The sequence below is a fragment of the Ammospiza nelsoni genome, chromosome 10, assembly GCF_027579445.1.
Source record: "Ammospiza nelsoni isolate bAmmNel1 chromosome 10, bAmmNel1.pri, whole genome shotgun sequence".
Classification (NCBI taxonomy): domain Eukaryota; kingdom Metazoa; phylum Chordata; class Aves; order Passeriformes; family Passerellidae; genus Ammospiza; species Ammospiza nelsoni.
The window spans coordinates 14,514,789-14,529,331 of NC_080642.1; the positions used below are offsets into that span (position 1 = coordinate 14,514,789).

A 14,543-nucleotide genomic window follows, 5' to 3' on the forward strand; every position below is an offset into this window, starting at 1 on the left:
GAGGTATTTTGTCACTTTGTTCCATTTGGAAACTAGATGCTGACTACACCCCTAGCATACCATCATGCTCTAATGAATTTGATAGATGTGTGTGCATACATATGTAAATTGTTTTACATATATATTTTCAATTATTTTATCTACAAACGTTCTACTTGAAAAGAATTTCTATTTCCTTCTCTTGCTTCCCTTTGGATGTAAATATAGTCTGAAAAAACAGTTACTTTAAATAGTTCAAGATCCTCAGGAAAAGCTCTTGAATGATGAAGAATATGGATACTGCAATATATTTTTTTAACAGTAATATATGTTCCTTAACTAACTCATGTGAAATGTTATCTTCAACAACATTGTTTTTATATAATCAAATTTAAATGAAAACGTTTCCAATAGGCAGACATACAAAATACTTGTGTTACACACTACAGCTTTGGAAAAACTGGACTTCCTACTCACCCCAGGCAAAGTTGTTTGTTTGTTTTTGTTTTTGGGGAGGGTCTGCCAAATAAATAAAATCATTTTTACCTCATTATCTTCAATCACCATTGGACATGGCAAGTGAGTAAACTGATTGCATTACTTCACAAGTATTTATGAAAAATTTGAAAAGCAGTAATAGTCTTACAGTACAAACACTTGCATATGACAGAACAGAGCTCAGAAAAACAAAAAAATGCTACAATTCATTTCTGTATATGTAGAGCTTTACATACAATGAAAATCAAAACTGCCATCCAGCAGTACCCCACTGCTCTACACTGACATTTGTTTAAACCTGGAGGGAGGTTATGATGGAATTGCCCACAATTATCACATTACATTCATTTCCCACCCTAACAGGCAGCATCTTCCACGTTTCACTTAAGCTTTAAAATTGTAGTAAGCTCTATTAAAAGACTTTTAAGACATCCAAGACATTCATTACACATACACAGTAGTAACAGTAATCATATGCAATTATCACTTGACTTGAAGACTGCTGGTTCATATTTCTAATATTTTTAATACTTTTTATGACAAACCTTGATTAAAAAAAAAAAAAACAAAAAAAACCCTAAAAACAAAACAAAAAAAAACCTCCATCAAATCATGCAGAAGATAAAATAAATTAAATAAAACAAGGTGTTCAGCTTCTGAACTGTGCAAGTTCTGGAACTCAAAGAGGGACTTCTAAAGGAACTTCTCAAACTTCATCCCCCCCTAAAAAAAACCAAACCAAAACAAACAAACAAACTCAAAGAACCCTACCAAGAAAAACTTGGATCAACACAAAGGTCAATTTATTTTTTCGTTTAAAGTTAAAAAAAAAAAAAAAATCAAAAAGAGATAGTAGCGATAGAAATTGAGAATTGCACCTAAACCCAGAAATTCTCACGACTGAAGAAGTTATCCCTTTGCAACAGTCACTAAACCCACATCCATGAGAAGTCTGTGCACCTTAGCAGGAACACAATGCCAGGGCAGTGCAGCACCAGGTGTATTGTGCCACATGCAGGGCTCCTGGGCCTCTGCATTTCATCACCTTTGTGTCTGCTACTGGTTCAGGAAACTCCAAATGTCCACGTTCTCTCAGATGTGACACACGCAGATAAAACCACTCTGCAAGCACTCAGGGCCCTTTTGCTAAGCACTTCTAAATACATCAGGATGGAGTCAAGATTCAAGTGAGAAACTTACAGGCTTTTTGGTTTCTATCATTAGGAGGGATGGAGGTTTCTCATTAGATGGCTGACTTGGCTGATTTTTTTGATCTGAGAATCGTGACGAAGGTTTATAGATTTTACCCCGTTTTTCATCTGTTTCATGCTCCTCTGAAATGAAAGATAAGTTGAAAGCAAATCTTATTAACTCATGCTGCACAACACTGTTCATTAGAAAGAATGCTGATTTGTAGTCCTGGTCATTCAATGCAATATATTACCCCATTTTTAAAAAGCTGACAATATGAATTTTATATAATTTAACATCTTTTAATATGAAGGAAAAGAACATGGATTAGGTAGTCTAAACCAAGGCATTTTTTCTTTGTATAGTTAAAGCACAAATCACACCACTGCCTACCTCAATCAAGGCATAAAGTAGATTTTAGCATCAAGTTTTTTTTGCTCCTAATGTAACATACTAATTTTGAAATGCAATTCAAAGCCAATCTTCATCTTTACTCAAAGCCAAATGACCCACCACCTCCAAAAAAAGATTAGTTATACCTTTAGATGCATTAACGATTCCTCCTCTTACAAATGTTTTCACTTTATTACCATCACCTCCTTCAAAGGCAGCAAGGAATTCTTCATAAATTTCTGCAGCAGCCTTCTCATCCTCCTACATAGCAAATGTTCATCTATTTACTATCATCACAGAACAACTTTCACTAGACAGTTACTCTTAAATTAGCTATGTGACATTCATTTTTATTTTCTAGAGTTCAAGCTACAAACAGCATCAAAGGAGCTTTAATTTTGGATAATTCAAATTTCTGAGAAATGTGGGCAGAACACAGCACATAACACACAAATCCACTGAGGCTGTGTGTTCCTTTCCAGGAGTTTACATGGCAATTTAACATTCAAAAGATGCCAAACAGAAAAGCTCAAATCAAAGGCTTATGGGCCTGGAGCTTTGCTGGCCTCAGCATGAGAGAACGGTGCCCATTCCATCTCAGCCTTTACCACCAACCCACGTGGCTGAAGGAGATCCACAAGAGGATCACCCTTCCCTATTTCAGGAAGCCAGAGAACTTGATTTCTCACAGAGAAGGAAAGAGTAAGCCTCTCAGTATCATAAAGCCATGGATGCCAAAAATACATTATACATGTAAAATACAATTCACTTTCACTCTTAGAGAGCTAAAATTACCAAAATTAAGATATCTGGTTGCATTTTAACAGCAAATTTATTTGAGCTCTGCGTACAAAGTAAAATTTTCATTGTACACCATTACCTTCTTTTTTAATTCTTCTTGCTCCTTCTTACTCAGTGTCCGTTTGGCAGCACTCATTTTGCCAATACTGAATGCTTTAAGTTTACTTTCCATTAGAGGCTGCAAAGGGAGTGAGAAAATAGACATCAAACTGTTTACAAAACAATGCAAATAATGCTACTTTTGGCCTTGGCCTACACCAGTAACTCAAACAAAACAAAAAAAAGCCTTTCTGTACTGATCTGTGAAGTTTTCATTATCTAATACAACCAAAAAAACCAAAAAGTGTGGCTTTTGTAAAACAAATTATCCTTGGTTTAATGAGGAAGCTTTTAATACACCACTCAAACACAGCTGAAATCTGAAGGACACTTGCTGTAAGAGCCTGGACATTTATCACTGCGCAGTGCTGCAGTTTGTAAACCTCCAGAAATACATGCTTTGCATTACAGTTCTTCCCCCTTCCCTCACAAAAGCTTCTCTGACTCTTTTGGCAAGAATAATGTTTGTGCAAGGTTGGACAGGCAATGGAACAACCATATGGATGCTAAATTTCCATTGTACTTTAAGGTAAAAATTAACAGCTTTGCTGGAACAACAAAATGCATTCTAGAGGTTTTCAGCTATACAAAAACCTCACACAAAAACTTCACATTCAGCTCCTAGACTGTTTCTAATTTCTTTCCAAAACCCTGATGAAGGAAGTACTCCACATAACAGTAATTTCTGGAATTCTTAAGACTCTATTCTGGTAGTTGATAGGCAGCAAAGCATCAAGAGAAGAAAGACAACTGGATGGAGAGCATGTTCCAAAGACATGGGCAGTGGGAAGTTAAAAGAGAGAAAAGATACCTCTCTGGAAACTCCTGCCTTAACACAGTAATTCATGAAGAACCAGCACAACAACAAAGCCCCAGAAGCTACTAGTCTTGTTTCCAAAATATTTGTGCTGCTCTTACACAGAGCACACAGTGATGCTTAAAACTATGATTTTTGCAATGACAGTTCTTAAAAAAAAATCAACTCAACGCAACATCAAGTCAAATAAGGTGAACAACTTAAATGTCATATCATGAAAAATATTCTGATACCAACTGGAAAGGGTTTCCTCTAGGACTAATTTTCTTTGCAAAGAGTTTTATTTCTAGTATCAGCTTCCTATTAATTTTTTTTTCATAAAAAAGCACCATTGAAAACAAACTGTTTGAAATATCTTCAATTTATAATCCTTGCTTAGCATCACTCCCAGATCTGTGCTAAGCATAGGACCAAGCAGTTCATACTTCTTTGAAACTGTTCCCTCTTCATCACTGAAAGTAAAGCTATCAGTGACAAATTTATGCAATGTTCTCTGTGAAGTTATCTGGTTTATGACACCATGTTTGTCAACGTGAGCTACTGTGACAGGCTTATCAGGAGCTTTTAATTCATCTCTGTGTTTTTAAATTTAATAAAATCCCATCTCCCAGATGTCTGAAAAGCAGCTTCTATTTCAATATGTCAAACAATATACAACCTTGGCATGAGCACACAGCAATGGCACAGCACTGCAGGCAGAGCAAATACCACACTCCTACCCAAGGCTTATCCTGTCATCAGAAAATAATCTCTCACAGTAATGTCACAGGATACCTGCAGGTCAGCCACATGAATATTTGTTCCAGTGTCATAAAGGAAGCAGCTGCAAGATAAAGAGTTCTGGCACTAAGAGCTGCTCAGTTTAGAAAGGGTCTCAGGAAAAAAAAAAACACCTGCCAACTGGCAGGAACAATATAAAGTTAAGATTGAACTAATTTATGCCTGCTAGTTAGATTCCAATGGGCAATTATAACATTGTCATTAACCATATGCAGCTTCACAGAATTCCTAACAACAGAACTACACAAAACTTGAAGATCTTCCTCCTTCCAAAAATGCAAGATACTGTGAAAAGGGTAAAGCAAATGACAGAAGCAAAGAGAAACTTACAGCTGAGTAATCAAATCTCTGTATGAAAGCAAACTTCTGTTTAACCAGAATACTGCACTGACTGTGAAGTGGCACAAAGCACTAAAGTTCCAGTCCATCAGTACAAAATACTCAGAAGAGATTTAAGAGTAATTGCCCAAACTGTAGCAAGTAAAAGAAATCAATAAAACAAGCTACTTCTCTATGAAAAGTTTCTGCTACCACAACTCAACTAATGCTCTTACAAGCAATTTAACAGCTGATAATTGACTTCTGCATGTACAAAATCAAATTGAAATCTTGAAGAAAATCCAAACCACAGAATGAATTGTCTGGTATTAACTCCCAGTTTGGCTCTTGCAGCCTGTTTTCATTTTAGCTCAGAAACAGGTAAGTCTTCATGCAACATACCAACCACACAACCAGGCAAAGGTCTCGTCACTGAGGGGATAAGGGGCAGGGGGACAGCAGGACCAGGTTATTCTTCTTACCTTTTCCTTTATCATATTCTATTAGAAAGAAAAATAAAAATAAAGGATGGAATTAGGGCCACACTGTCTCAGCCTCGAGAAGCCAACTGCATGTGAAAAAGCACTTGAATATCCCATGATTCCCAGCACTGATCACCTTGCATCCTCAAGCACTCCCCAGTGTCAGAGACAAACCCATACAGAGTCCTTGCAGCTTTTTTCTGTTCCAGTACCCATTATGGATGCAGTGCCATGCAGCACAGCTTCCTACATTGCTGCTTGTTTTGAAAGTTTCAAGGAGTATTTTTAAACATGAAATCATTGGTTCATTTGCAAACACCTACAGCTTACATACCCAATGCACCAGACTCTGCCTGTAGCAAGCAGGTTTCTTTAAAAACAGGCCTAGTTTGGGTTTGGTTGGAATTTTTTTGTTTTTTTGTTTAAGTGTTTTGGACTTACATGTGAATCAGCAGATCCAGTGGTATGTACTGCATCTGGCCCTCTGACCTGAGGAGAGAATGAGGAGGAGGTGAGGAACACAACAAGAAACAGACACACAACCTCTGGGGGGGGTTTCCCAGTTCTTGGAATACGAATTTTCATTTCAATTTCAACATCCAAATACAAAAGAACAAAGATACCTATAATGCATTTCAATGATCTATCTGACCTAGGTCACCTCAGGAGCAATGTCAATATAAGGCAAATAAGGGACAGACCTAAAGATGGACCATTAAAAAATCTGAATTTCCACAGCTGGATTTTATAAATACATCAGTAATGGGGAAAAAAGTAGGTTAGTTACATTGCATCTTCAAGGGTTGTCATTAAAGGCTGTCAAAGATTATATTAAGTGCTTGATTACATTTGGCTTCCTATAAAATAATTTCCAAAACTGTTTTTACTATATTGTGCATAGATGGAACCTGGCCACCTCAAAAACCACAACTTGTGACCAGGTACTAACTGGTTACTTTAAACTCCAGCTGAACTTTAACACCTAAACCAGCATATACACAAAATCAGACTTTAAATGAGCTTAAGTGATGGAGAACACACTTTTAAATTATGTAATGCCCAAATTCCAGAAAATTAAAGTATTATTGCCTGATGCACAATTCATACCTTAACTGAAATTTAAGTCTAAGTAACACATTTCCATTAGCTGAAATCTGTTCATTAGTTACAGAACATTAGCATTTCTCCTCATTACCAGGAGTTTATAGTTTATACCAGAAATAGTAATATATGATGCTCATTTCCAGTCTTTCAAAACCAACAAGCACCAAATACTACTCTAGAAGATCATTTACTAGGCCTTGTTTTTATTGTGCATGCTGCTTTTTCATCAGCTAAGACAAAGACATTTCTCTTTTAACAAGTGTATTCCTATGTTATACAGTAAAATCAATTTAGAAAGAAATGGTCTTCAACAGAAACCAGAATTAAGTGCACAAAGGCAGAGTGCAACACACAGATACAGCCCTAGAAAGGGAGAAGCAAAAGGCTTCCAGGAATACGTTTGGAGGTTTTGTTAAGAAAGATAAATGGGGCAGGAAAAAAAATGGGGGGAAAAAATCATGTCTTACTCTCAAGGACCTCCCAAATCCCCTTCCTTGCAGCACTGTACATGACTCACAAGCACAACTCTGCCCAGAAGCCAATAACAAGCTGAGTTCACATGCAGCAGTAGCAGTCCATTAGAATACACATGGAAGCAAATATCTCAAGCATTTTTTACTAATGCCACTGCCTGCAAACTTCTCCTCCTGTGTACTTGGTGCTGGATTTTTTTGTGATCTCCAACTGCCCGTGGCACTCAGATCAGTAATCTGTTATGCACAGGTCTCCAGACTGCACAAATGTAGCCTAAAGAAAGCTGTCCTCCCCTCAAAACTTTAGGAAAGCGTAGCCCAACATCACACAGATAAAAGATGTACACTGTACAAAAGAACTGCAGAGCATGGGAGCAGCATTCTCCTGCTGCCAGCTGCCACCCTGCGGCAAGCAGCACCCAGCTGCAATTCAGCCTTCCAACAAACAGTGAGAGCTGCAGCCCAAAACATCAGTGCCAAAGGTGGAGCGTACAGGGCTGTCTGCCCTGCTGTGCTGCTCCAGGAAAGGAGCTTGTCTGGCAGCAGCACAAGGGAACAGCCCCTCCTGAGTCCCCACATCTGTTTCACTGATGGAAGTTTTGATAGTGACAGCTCCCAACAGGGGGGTGCTGAAGCTGCTCACAGGGGGGACACAAACAAAGCATTACAGAGTAACAGTGGCAATGCTCAGTACCAGACACAGATTGTCCTGAGGAAGAACATAAAAAGAAGCAAGACACTATATCTGCTTCTCCAGCAGCAAGCAGATGATACTGCTCAGAAAGGCTGCAGTGTGTGGTGGCACACACAGATTCTGTGGGAGTCCAGTGGCACTTCCCAACCCACCCACAGAGACCATGGCACTGCAGAGCCACTCAACATAAGCTGAGCAGCACAATTTCTATTCAGGTGCACTCAGAAAACTTCTAAAAGCAATTTTAGCTTTCAGACCAACTGTACCCCACAATAACTAGCAGCTTTGGAGAGCCATGTCATCTTCCTCCTTCAACAATTCTTATTTTTAAGGTCTTCTTTTTCCTATGTATAAATTTAGTTCTACCTTGTATAAATTTAGTTCTACCTTTGATACTGCTCCTGACCAACCAAGCAACTGTTCTGACAAAGCACAAGATGAAAAGGCTCTTGACAAAACTACACATTGCTATCTGCCAGTTTCCAAACAGCAGTTATTTTAAAAAATCACAGATTCTCCCAGCACTGCACTTTGCATCCATCTGCACTGCCTTGACAAAAGGGGCCATTTTGTTTCCTTAGGAGTCAGACCAGCTGCTCTGACTCAGCGGAATCGGTGTCTAACACAGGGAAACATTTCAGAAGATGTTGCCCACCTGTGTTGAAATCTAGAGCAGGATTGTTTTTTCTGTTCTCATCATGTCAAGAAGCCCAACTGAATTTAACTGCTGAGAGACACACAAAGCTCTGCCCTACACATGAGATGCGAGTGAGGACAGCTCCCTCCTGTTCAAAATGCCAACAGAAAAAATGCAGTGAATCCAACTTCCAGTCACTGCCAGCACAATTGACAAATAACTTTTTACCCCCAATTCATTGCATCTCTGCATGAGAACTATCTTCCTTTTTTTTGTCCTCACCCAGACTTTTTTAAGCTGGATCACTTTTTCCATCACTTTCACACTGCACATTTGTCAAAGCATGTGCCAGCACAGCTGAAGTGTCATTTCAGCAGCCTGCATTAAAATACAGCCCTGTCAAAGCCCAGTCCTGGAGCTCAGGTCACCCAAAGCTGAATCCAGCCAACCTCACTCAACCTCCAAAAGAAAAAACAAAAACTTCAAAGGACCAGACAAATGAGATTTATGACAAACTTCCATGAAAATGACAAAGCAGAGACATCTCTGAGATCCTGATTTTCTTCTAGCTTCATGGAAGCTTCCAAGGAAAACAGAGAAGAGAATAGCTCTTCCAACATCTTTCTTCCTGCCCACAAATCCAGCTCTTCATGGTTTCTCCAGACTTAAAGATCTCTCAGTAGACCTGGCATGATTGTGTTATTTCACAAGTATTTAAAATACACTGTATACAATAAATATTTTTTTTAATTAATACTGATGCCAGTTAGTGAAACAAAGAGCAATAAAAGCACAAAGGCTGCCAATAGAACCCAGGAGACAATCTGTGGTCCTATAAATGCTGAATGGTATTTTTACAACTGTAACTGCTACAATTTAAAACATAAATGAAAGCCCTGTCCTTGAAAGAACCAATAGCTTCAGGGTGAAATGTTTACAGGAAGCTCTGCTGAAAGCCACTCCTGCCCCGTTTAACACCTTCCACTGATCCTGCCCCCACAGTGGTCACACTGAACTCCAGACTGCTCCTGGTCTAGCTCATCACCCACCACAGGGAGATGGGGAGCTTCAGCCAAAGCATCTCCCAACTCAGAGCAGCAGCCTGCTGCCCAAATCATGCCAAAGCAACCAGAGAAGCTTGCAAGGGAAGGAGTAGTGAAGAACCAAAGCTTGCTAGGGAAGGAGTAGTGAAGGCTGAGACTCCTTGTGCCAGCACCGACAGCAAGGAAAAACAAATGGAACACATAAATTAAGATGTCAAAATTCAGCTAAAGGAGGTTCCCAGGTTGCCTTATAGTTTTTATTCTCCCTTTCTTTCTAGAAAATAAGTGCTTGAAAACACCTGCCAATTATTTGACAGCTAATGTATTTAGTGTTTGCAGTTACTGCAATAATGCAGGCTAGAATTAGTTCCTACCTGAGCAGTCATAACCTGCAAACACAATAGCAAAGGGACAGTGGCTTTCTCCAGAAGTATTTGTACAGAATTGTATTCCACTAGAACCTTCAACTCAGGTAACAGATCCAGCTTTTGGGGTGAAAAAGGGAAAAGTACAGCCTGGTCCAAGTGGAGTATTTCAGTATTTCTTCTGCATATGGCACCCAATTTGGACAGCAGTCTATGTAAGAGCAGTGGCCTTGCCAGACAGTAACTATTCTCAGAAGATACAATAACAAAATCAAAGAGTCACTGAGCAGCTAAAATGTCCTTACATAAATAACTGAACATCTGCATCTGTCATTTCAGAATCATGCCCTACACTGATGTGCTGTGCAGTCTTTGCAATGTCTATTTTCTATTCTTTATTATCCTTCTTTCCTACTTGGATTTCTGGAAATCTCAAGCGCCAATCTTGCTATTCTAATCTCAAAGTGCCAAAGGAATAGTTAATGCTTTTGCAACACATTTCACATGGGAGACTCTCAAAGTAATTTAGCAGCTGCCAGTATCACACAAAGCAGCTGCCACCACAGCAGTGCAGGCACTGGGGGCTCCCTGAACCTGCACCACCTCCAGCAACGCTTTCCAGTGAATCAAACAAACAATGCCTGGCTGAAAAAATGGGATTTTACACTATATATATATATATAAACTGGGTCAAATTTGGTACTTGGACAACAAGACTGAAGAACAAATTCCAACCATTCTGAAGGGGAGAATTTATTTTATTTCAGGCACTAGGTCATAGCTCCTCACAGAGCACAGAAAATAAAAGGTCACTGTGTCTTTCCAGCAGGTATCTAGAAGCCAGCAAAGGCACTGAATTGGAACTGCCACTGAAACATATTCTATGAGTCTGTGAGGTACATAAATTACTGCATTTGCAAAACAAATGTAAATGCAAAAGAAGCCTGCAACTTCACTTTTAATTATGTAAGTAAATGAATCCTAAAGTTATTAAAAAAATCAAAATGTCTGATAAATAATTACTTCGTAAAATCTAGCAAAATGGTTATTTGCTCAACTGTTAAACCATAAACATTCTCATATACGCTCAACTAAAAATCCACATTTTAATCCCTGTGTGAATAAACTAATTAAAACAAATATTAATAATTTCAATACCACTTCTTTCTGCAGACATCTGAAAAGTATCTCAATGTATATCACCAGCACTTATGGAATAATAAAACAAAGATACCAAAGGGGACACACACTGTTCAGCCCCCTAAGATCTCCCAAGATTTTGTTTTTGAGAAATAAATCCCAAGAGATAAGGATGTCTTATTTTATTTCACTTTTCAACAGAAACATTCCCATGGATCCAAGTAGGTACTACCCCTATTTTCTGTGGCACATACAATAATACTGACAAGAAGGAACAAGCCAGATCTAGAATGTGAAGTGGAACATGGCAAGGATGTCTGGAGAAATGGGATGTCTGAGAAATGAGGAGTGAGGGGAGCGCACAGAGTGGCAGTGCAGGTACAGCCTGTCCTCAGCAGGCCCTGGCAGATGAACAGTCTGACCTTACATTCCCTAGGTGGCTTCCATGGGATGGAAGAGTTAACTGCCTGAACACACCTCTGCAGGACTGACATCTAGGATAGAAAACAATCCCTATAAATTAATTATTAGTGTATATTGAAAGAAAGAATGTCATCAGTACAGAAATAGCAAATGACACAAATAGCCTACAATGTAACTGCAAAAAGAAAGGAATCACATCTGGGTTGGTGTTCTGTACCACGCTATCAGCTGCACTCATCAATAATTAAATATTCTATTTCTAATTATACTTGAAATCCCAAAATGTCCTATTCCCTGAAAGGCACTGCCCACAAATTAAGATCTATTTTACTACTGAAGTTTTCTGTCCAGCTCTTATTTGCCATTCCAAGCCAAAAGCAAGATAAAAAAACATTTCTTGGCAATATTTGGAACAGATCATAAAAGGGAAGCAAAAATAAAACGCTCCTACTCTAATAACAACTGAGTAAACATGCAAAGACTTTAAGTAACTACACTTCACTACCAACTACATTAATTACTACAGTTTCTTGGCAGCAAAATAAAATTTTAAAAAACTAAATAATCCTGGTCTTGCTTAATAAAAAGACGGGCAAAAATTATTCATTTATAGCACTGGTAATTCCTGAGCCATAACACGGCTTTCCGTTTAAATGGCTTGCACACACACACACCAAAACCTGGAAGATTTATATATTTCTGACCTAAAACCTGAAACGAAAGTGAATGAAAGGGAGCAATCCTCGAACCATCAGCGGCCAGTGCACCCCCCAAAGTGTCTCACCCTCCGCCCTCGGGCAGGAGCGATGCCGGGAGCGCAGGCAGCTCCGTGCTGTGCCCGCTGCTCCAGAGCACAGCTCTGGGCCAGGTTTTGCAGAGCTGCTGCGCTACCTGCGCTCCTGGGCTGGAAACCCAGCCAGCAGCACCTACAGGAAGTACAGAGGGCTCCGTGAAAAGCGCGGGGAACGCCGCAGCAATTCTATGAAACTTATAATTTCACCGCGCTTCAAAAGAACCCACTCCATCTCAATTCGTGGTTTTCCTTCCCACCCGCGAGCTGGAAACTCACCCTGCGCGGGCTTCGGCCCACGTGGAGGGAGGGAGGGAGGGCAATGGAATGGAAGCCGTCGGTGGGCACGGCGGGGCTCGGGCATTGCGGGCCGGCACAGCGCCGCCGCCGAGCCCCGCGCCCTCCTCGGCCGGGCCACGGGGACGCCACGGGGACAGACACGTGCCCGGGCCGCTACCGAGGAGCGGGCGTGCCCCGCAAGAGGCCCGGGACCCCGAGCCCCCATCCCGCCCCCCACCCCGTCCCGGGGCCCGCGGTCACCCCGGGCTCAGAGCAGGCCGCGCCGCCCGCGCCTCGCCGCCCCGCCGCTACCGGGCCCCGCCGCGGCGGCAGCGGGCCGCGTTCCCCGAGCGCATCGGAGCGGGCCGCGGGCCATGCCTCCCGAGGCGAAGGGAGCGGGCGCGGGCCCGGGGCGGAGCGGCCTCACCTTCCCGGCGGGTTTCTGCGAGCCGCCGGGCGCCTTGTCCGCCATCTTGCCTCTCCCTTCGCCCAGCCCTGGCGGCGGCCGAGCGAGCGCCGATCCCACCGAGCCCGCGAGCGGAGGGCGCGAAGCCGATGGCCGAGCCGCCGATGGCTCCCCCCGCCCCCCCGCGCGGCAGGGCCGCCCCGTTGCTGGCAGCGCTCGGCCCGCACGGCAGCGACGGGAAACGGAGCGGACAGCGCTGGGAACAACCCGAAATGCTGCACTTCAGTGAGAAAAGCCCTTCAGTACTGAAAAGGCTAACACAGCACATCCTTTCTTACTGGGTTTGATATCACACTACAACTGCAAGTGTATTGAAGGCTGTTTAACTGGGGATTATAACCAGCCGTCACATCTATCACGAGTCTTGAATCCCCGTGCTTTCATGGATTTTCAGAGTGGAATATGCAGGGGCTGAGATAATACTTAAGGAAAAGACAGGAAGATACAGAGAAGTTAATGAAAGCTTTAATCCACCACCTGCCGACACGCACTGCCCTGTGAGCGGCGGGAGGGAGCAGGGCCTGTGCTAACAACCGCTGGGGCAGCGGAGAATGAAAGTTCCAGAAGGAAGGGGGGGAAAAAAAAGCAAAAGGAAAGGTTGAAGACGGCAGAGGCAACTGCAGAGGGCTGGAAGTTTATAGAGGAGGGCAAAACTCTCAGGAAACCTCACCGGCTGCAGATGTGCGTCCAAGTGTGCAGGGACATGGTCTGCTGAGAGCCGCTGCTCTGCCCGCAGCCGTGTCAGGGTGACGGCTCAGCTGCGAGCACGTCCATGGCAATGTCACCGCGTGTCACCAGCGCTGAGCAGGCTGGGCAGGGCGGACAGGGCACAGCGGCGCGGCAGCGAGGCTCACGGCGGGCCGGAGAACGGCAGGGAAGTCTCTGTCCCTGAAGGGCGGAGGACGCGGGTCAATGTGCAGGAAGAGCAGGGCGGGCAGCAGGAAGAGCTCCCTGGGTTTGGTACCCCGCAGGCGCCGCCAGGGGGCAGGCACGGCCCGTGCCGAGCGCCCGCCCGAGGCGGCCCGTGCCACGTAAGGTGACTCCACCCGAAGTTACACAAAAAATGGCGAAATAAAAAATAACGCTCCCCATCGTTCCTTAGGTACGAGCTGCTTTACTCCGCAGTTCAGTCTGCAGCTGCAGCTGAGGCAGGGAGAAAGGTTACACGGCACCACGCGTTTCTCGGGCTGCTGGCGCCGCCCTCCGCCACACAAGGTGCCGGCGGGGCGGCCGAGGCCCCACAGAGGGAGGATTTGTACCGAATACACCGGAGCGACTGCAGCGATAAGCGCGTACTGGTCCCATCTCCAGCCTGCAGGAGCCTGCACGGCTCTCTTGGATAAATTTGAGGAGGAATCACTGAGGCTTGGCAGGAAGGAGAGGGATATCAAACCCACGCATTGACAGGCACAACTCCACCAGTCTTTTTTAGGATATTTTGAGCCCCAAACGTTCCCATAGAGGAGTCCTTCCACATGAAGGGATGCCGTTGGTCAAGGAGCATTGTGGATGGATTAGGCAGGATTTACTGCTTCAGAATCCAAGCCAAGCCCTTCTCTTCCCCCATCTTTCCCCCTGTTTACTTGAGAACCATTTCACTGCCTTGCAGAGATACAGGATTAGTATAATCTGTGACCTGCTTTTGGGGTGTTTTTTACCATATTAGTGCAAACAGGTGCAGCAATGAGTTGAAAGCAAACTAGCTAGGGAACTTGGAGAAGGCTACAGGAGAAGACACGAGATGATGCTCAACTCTGCTGGCACCATGTTA

General features: G+C 42.8%; 1 protein-coding gene across 8 annotated transcripts in view; it reads right to left on the minus strand.

Moving 5' to 3' along the window:
- The window catches only part of U2SURP (U2 snRNP associated SURP domain containing), a 42,991-nt gene extending 29,336 nt beyond the window's left edge, over positions 1 to 13,655 (minus strand). For 3 of the 8 annotated variants that reach the window (XM_059479192.1, XM_059479198.1, XM_059479191.1), the window contains exons 1-7: positions 12,734 to 12,783; positions 5,800 to 5,847; positions 5,359 to 5,376; positions 2,942 to 3,040; positions 2,208 to 2,322; positions 1,678 to 1,811; positions 457 to 498 (exon numbers count right to left, since the gene is read on the minus strand). In XM_059479192.1, coding sequence (XP_059335175.1) covers positions 457 to 498; positions 1,678 to 1,811; positions 2,208 to 2,322; positions 2,942 to 3,040; positions 5,359 to 5,376; positions 5,800 to 5,847; positions 12,734 to 12,778 — 501 coding nt within the window. In that variant the 5' untranslated portion in view covers positions 12,779 to 12,783. Of the gene's footprint in view, positions 1 to 456; positions 499 to 1,677; positions 1,812 to 2,207; positions 2,323 to 2,941; positions 3,041 to 5,358; positions 5,377 to 5,799; positions 5,848 to 12,733; positions 12,798 to 13,442 lie in introns of those variants that run through there. The other 5 variants (XM_059479195.1, XM_059479194.1, XM_059479197.1 and 2 more) reach the window with 4 other exon arrangements.
- Between the last annotated feature and the right edge of the window lie 888 nt (positions 13,656 to 14,543).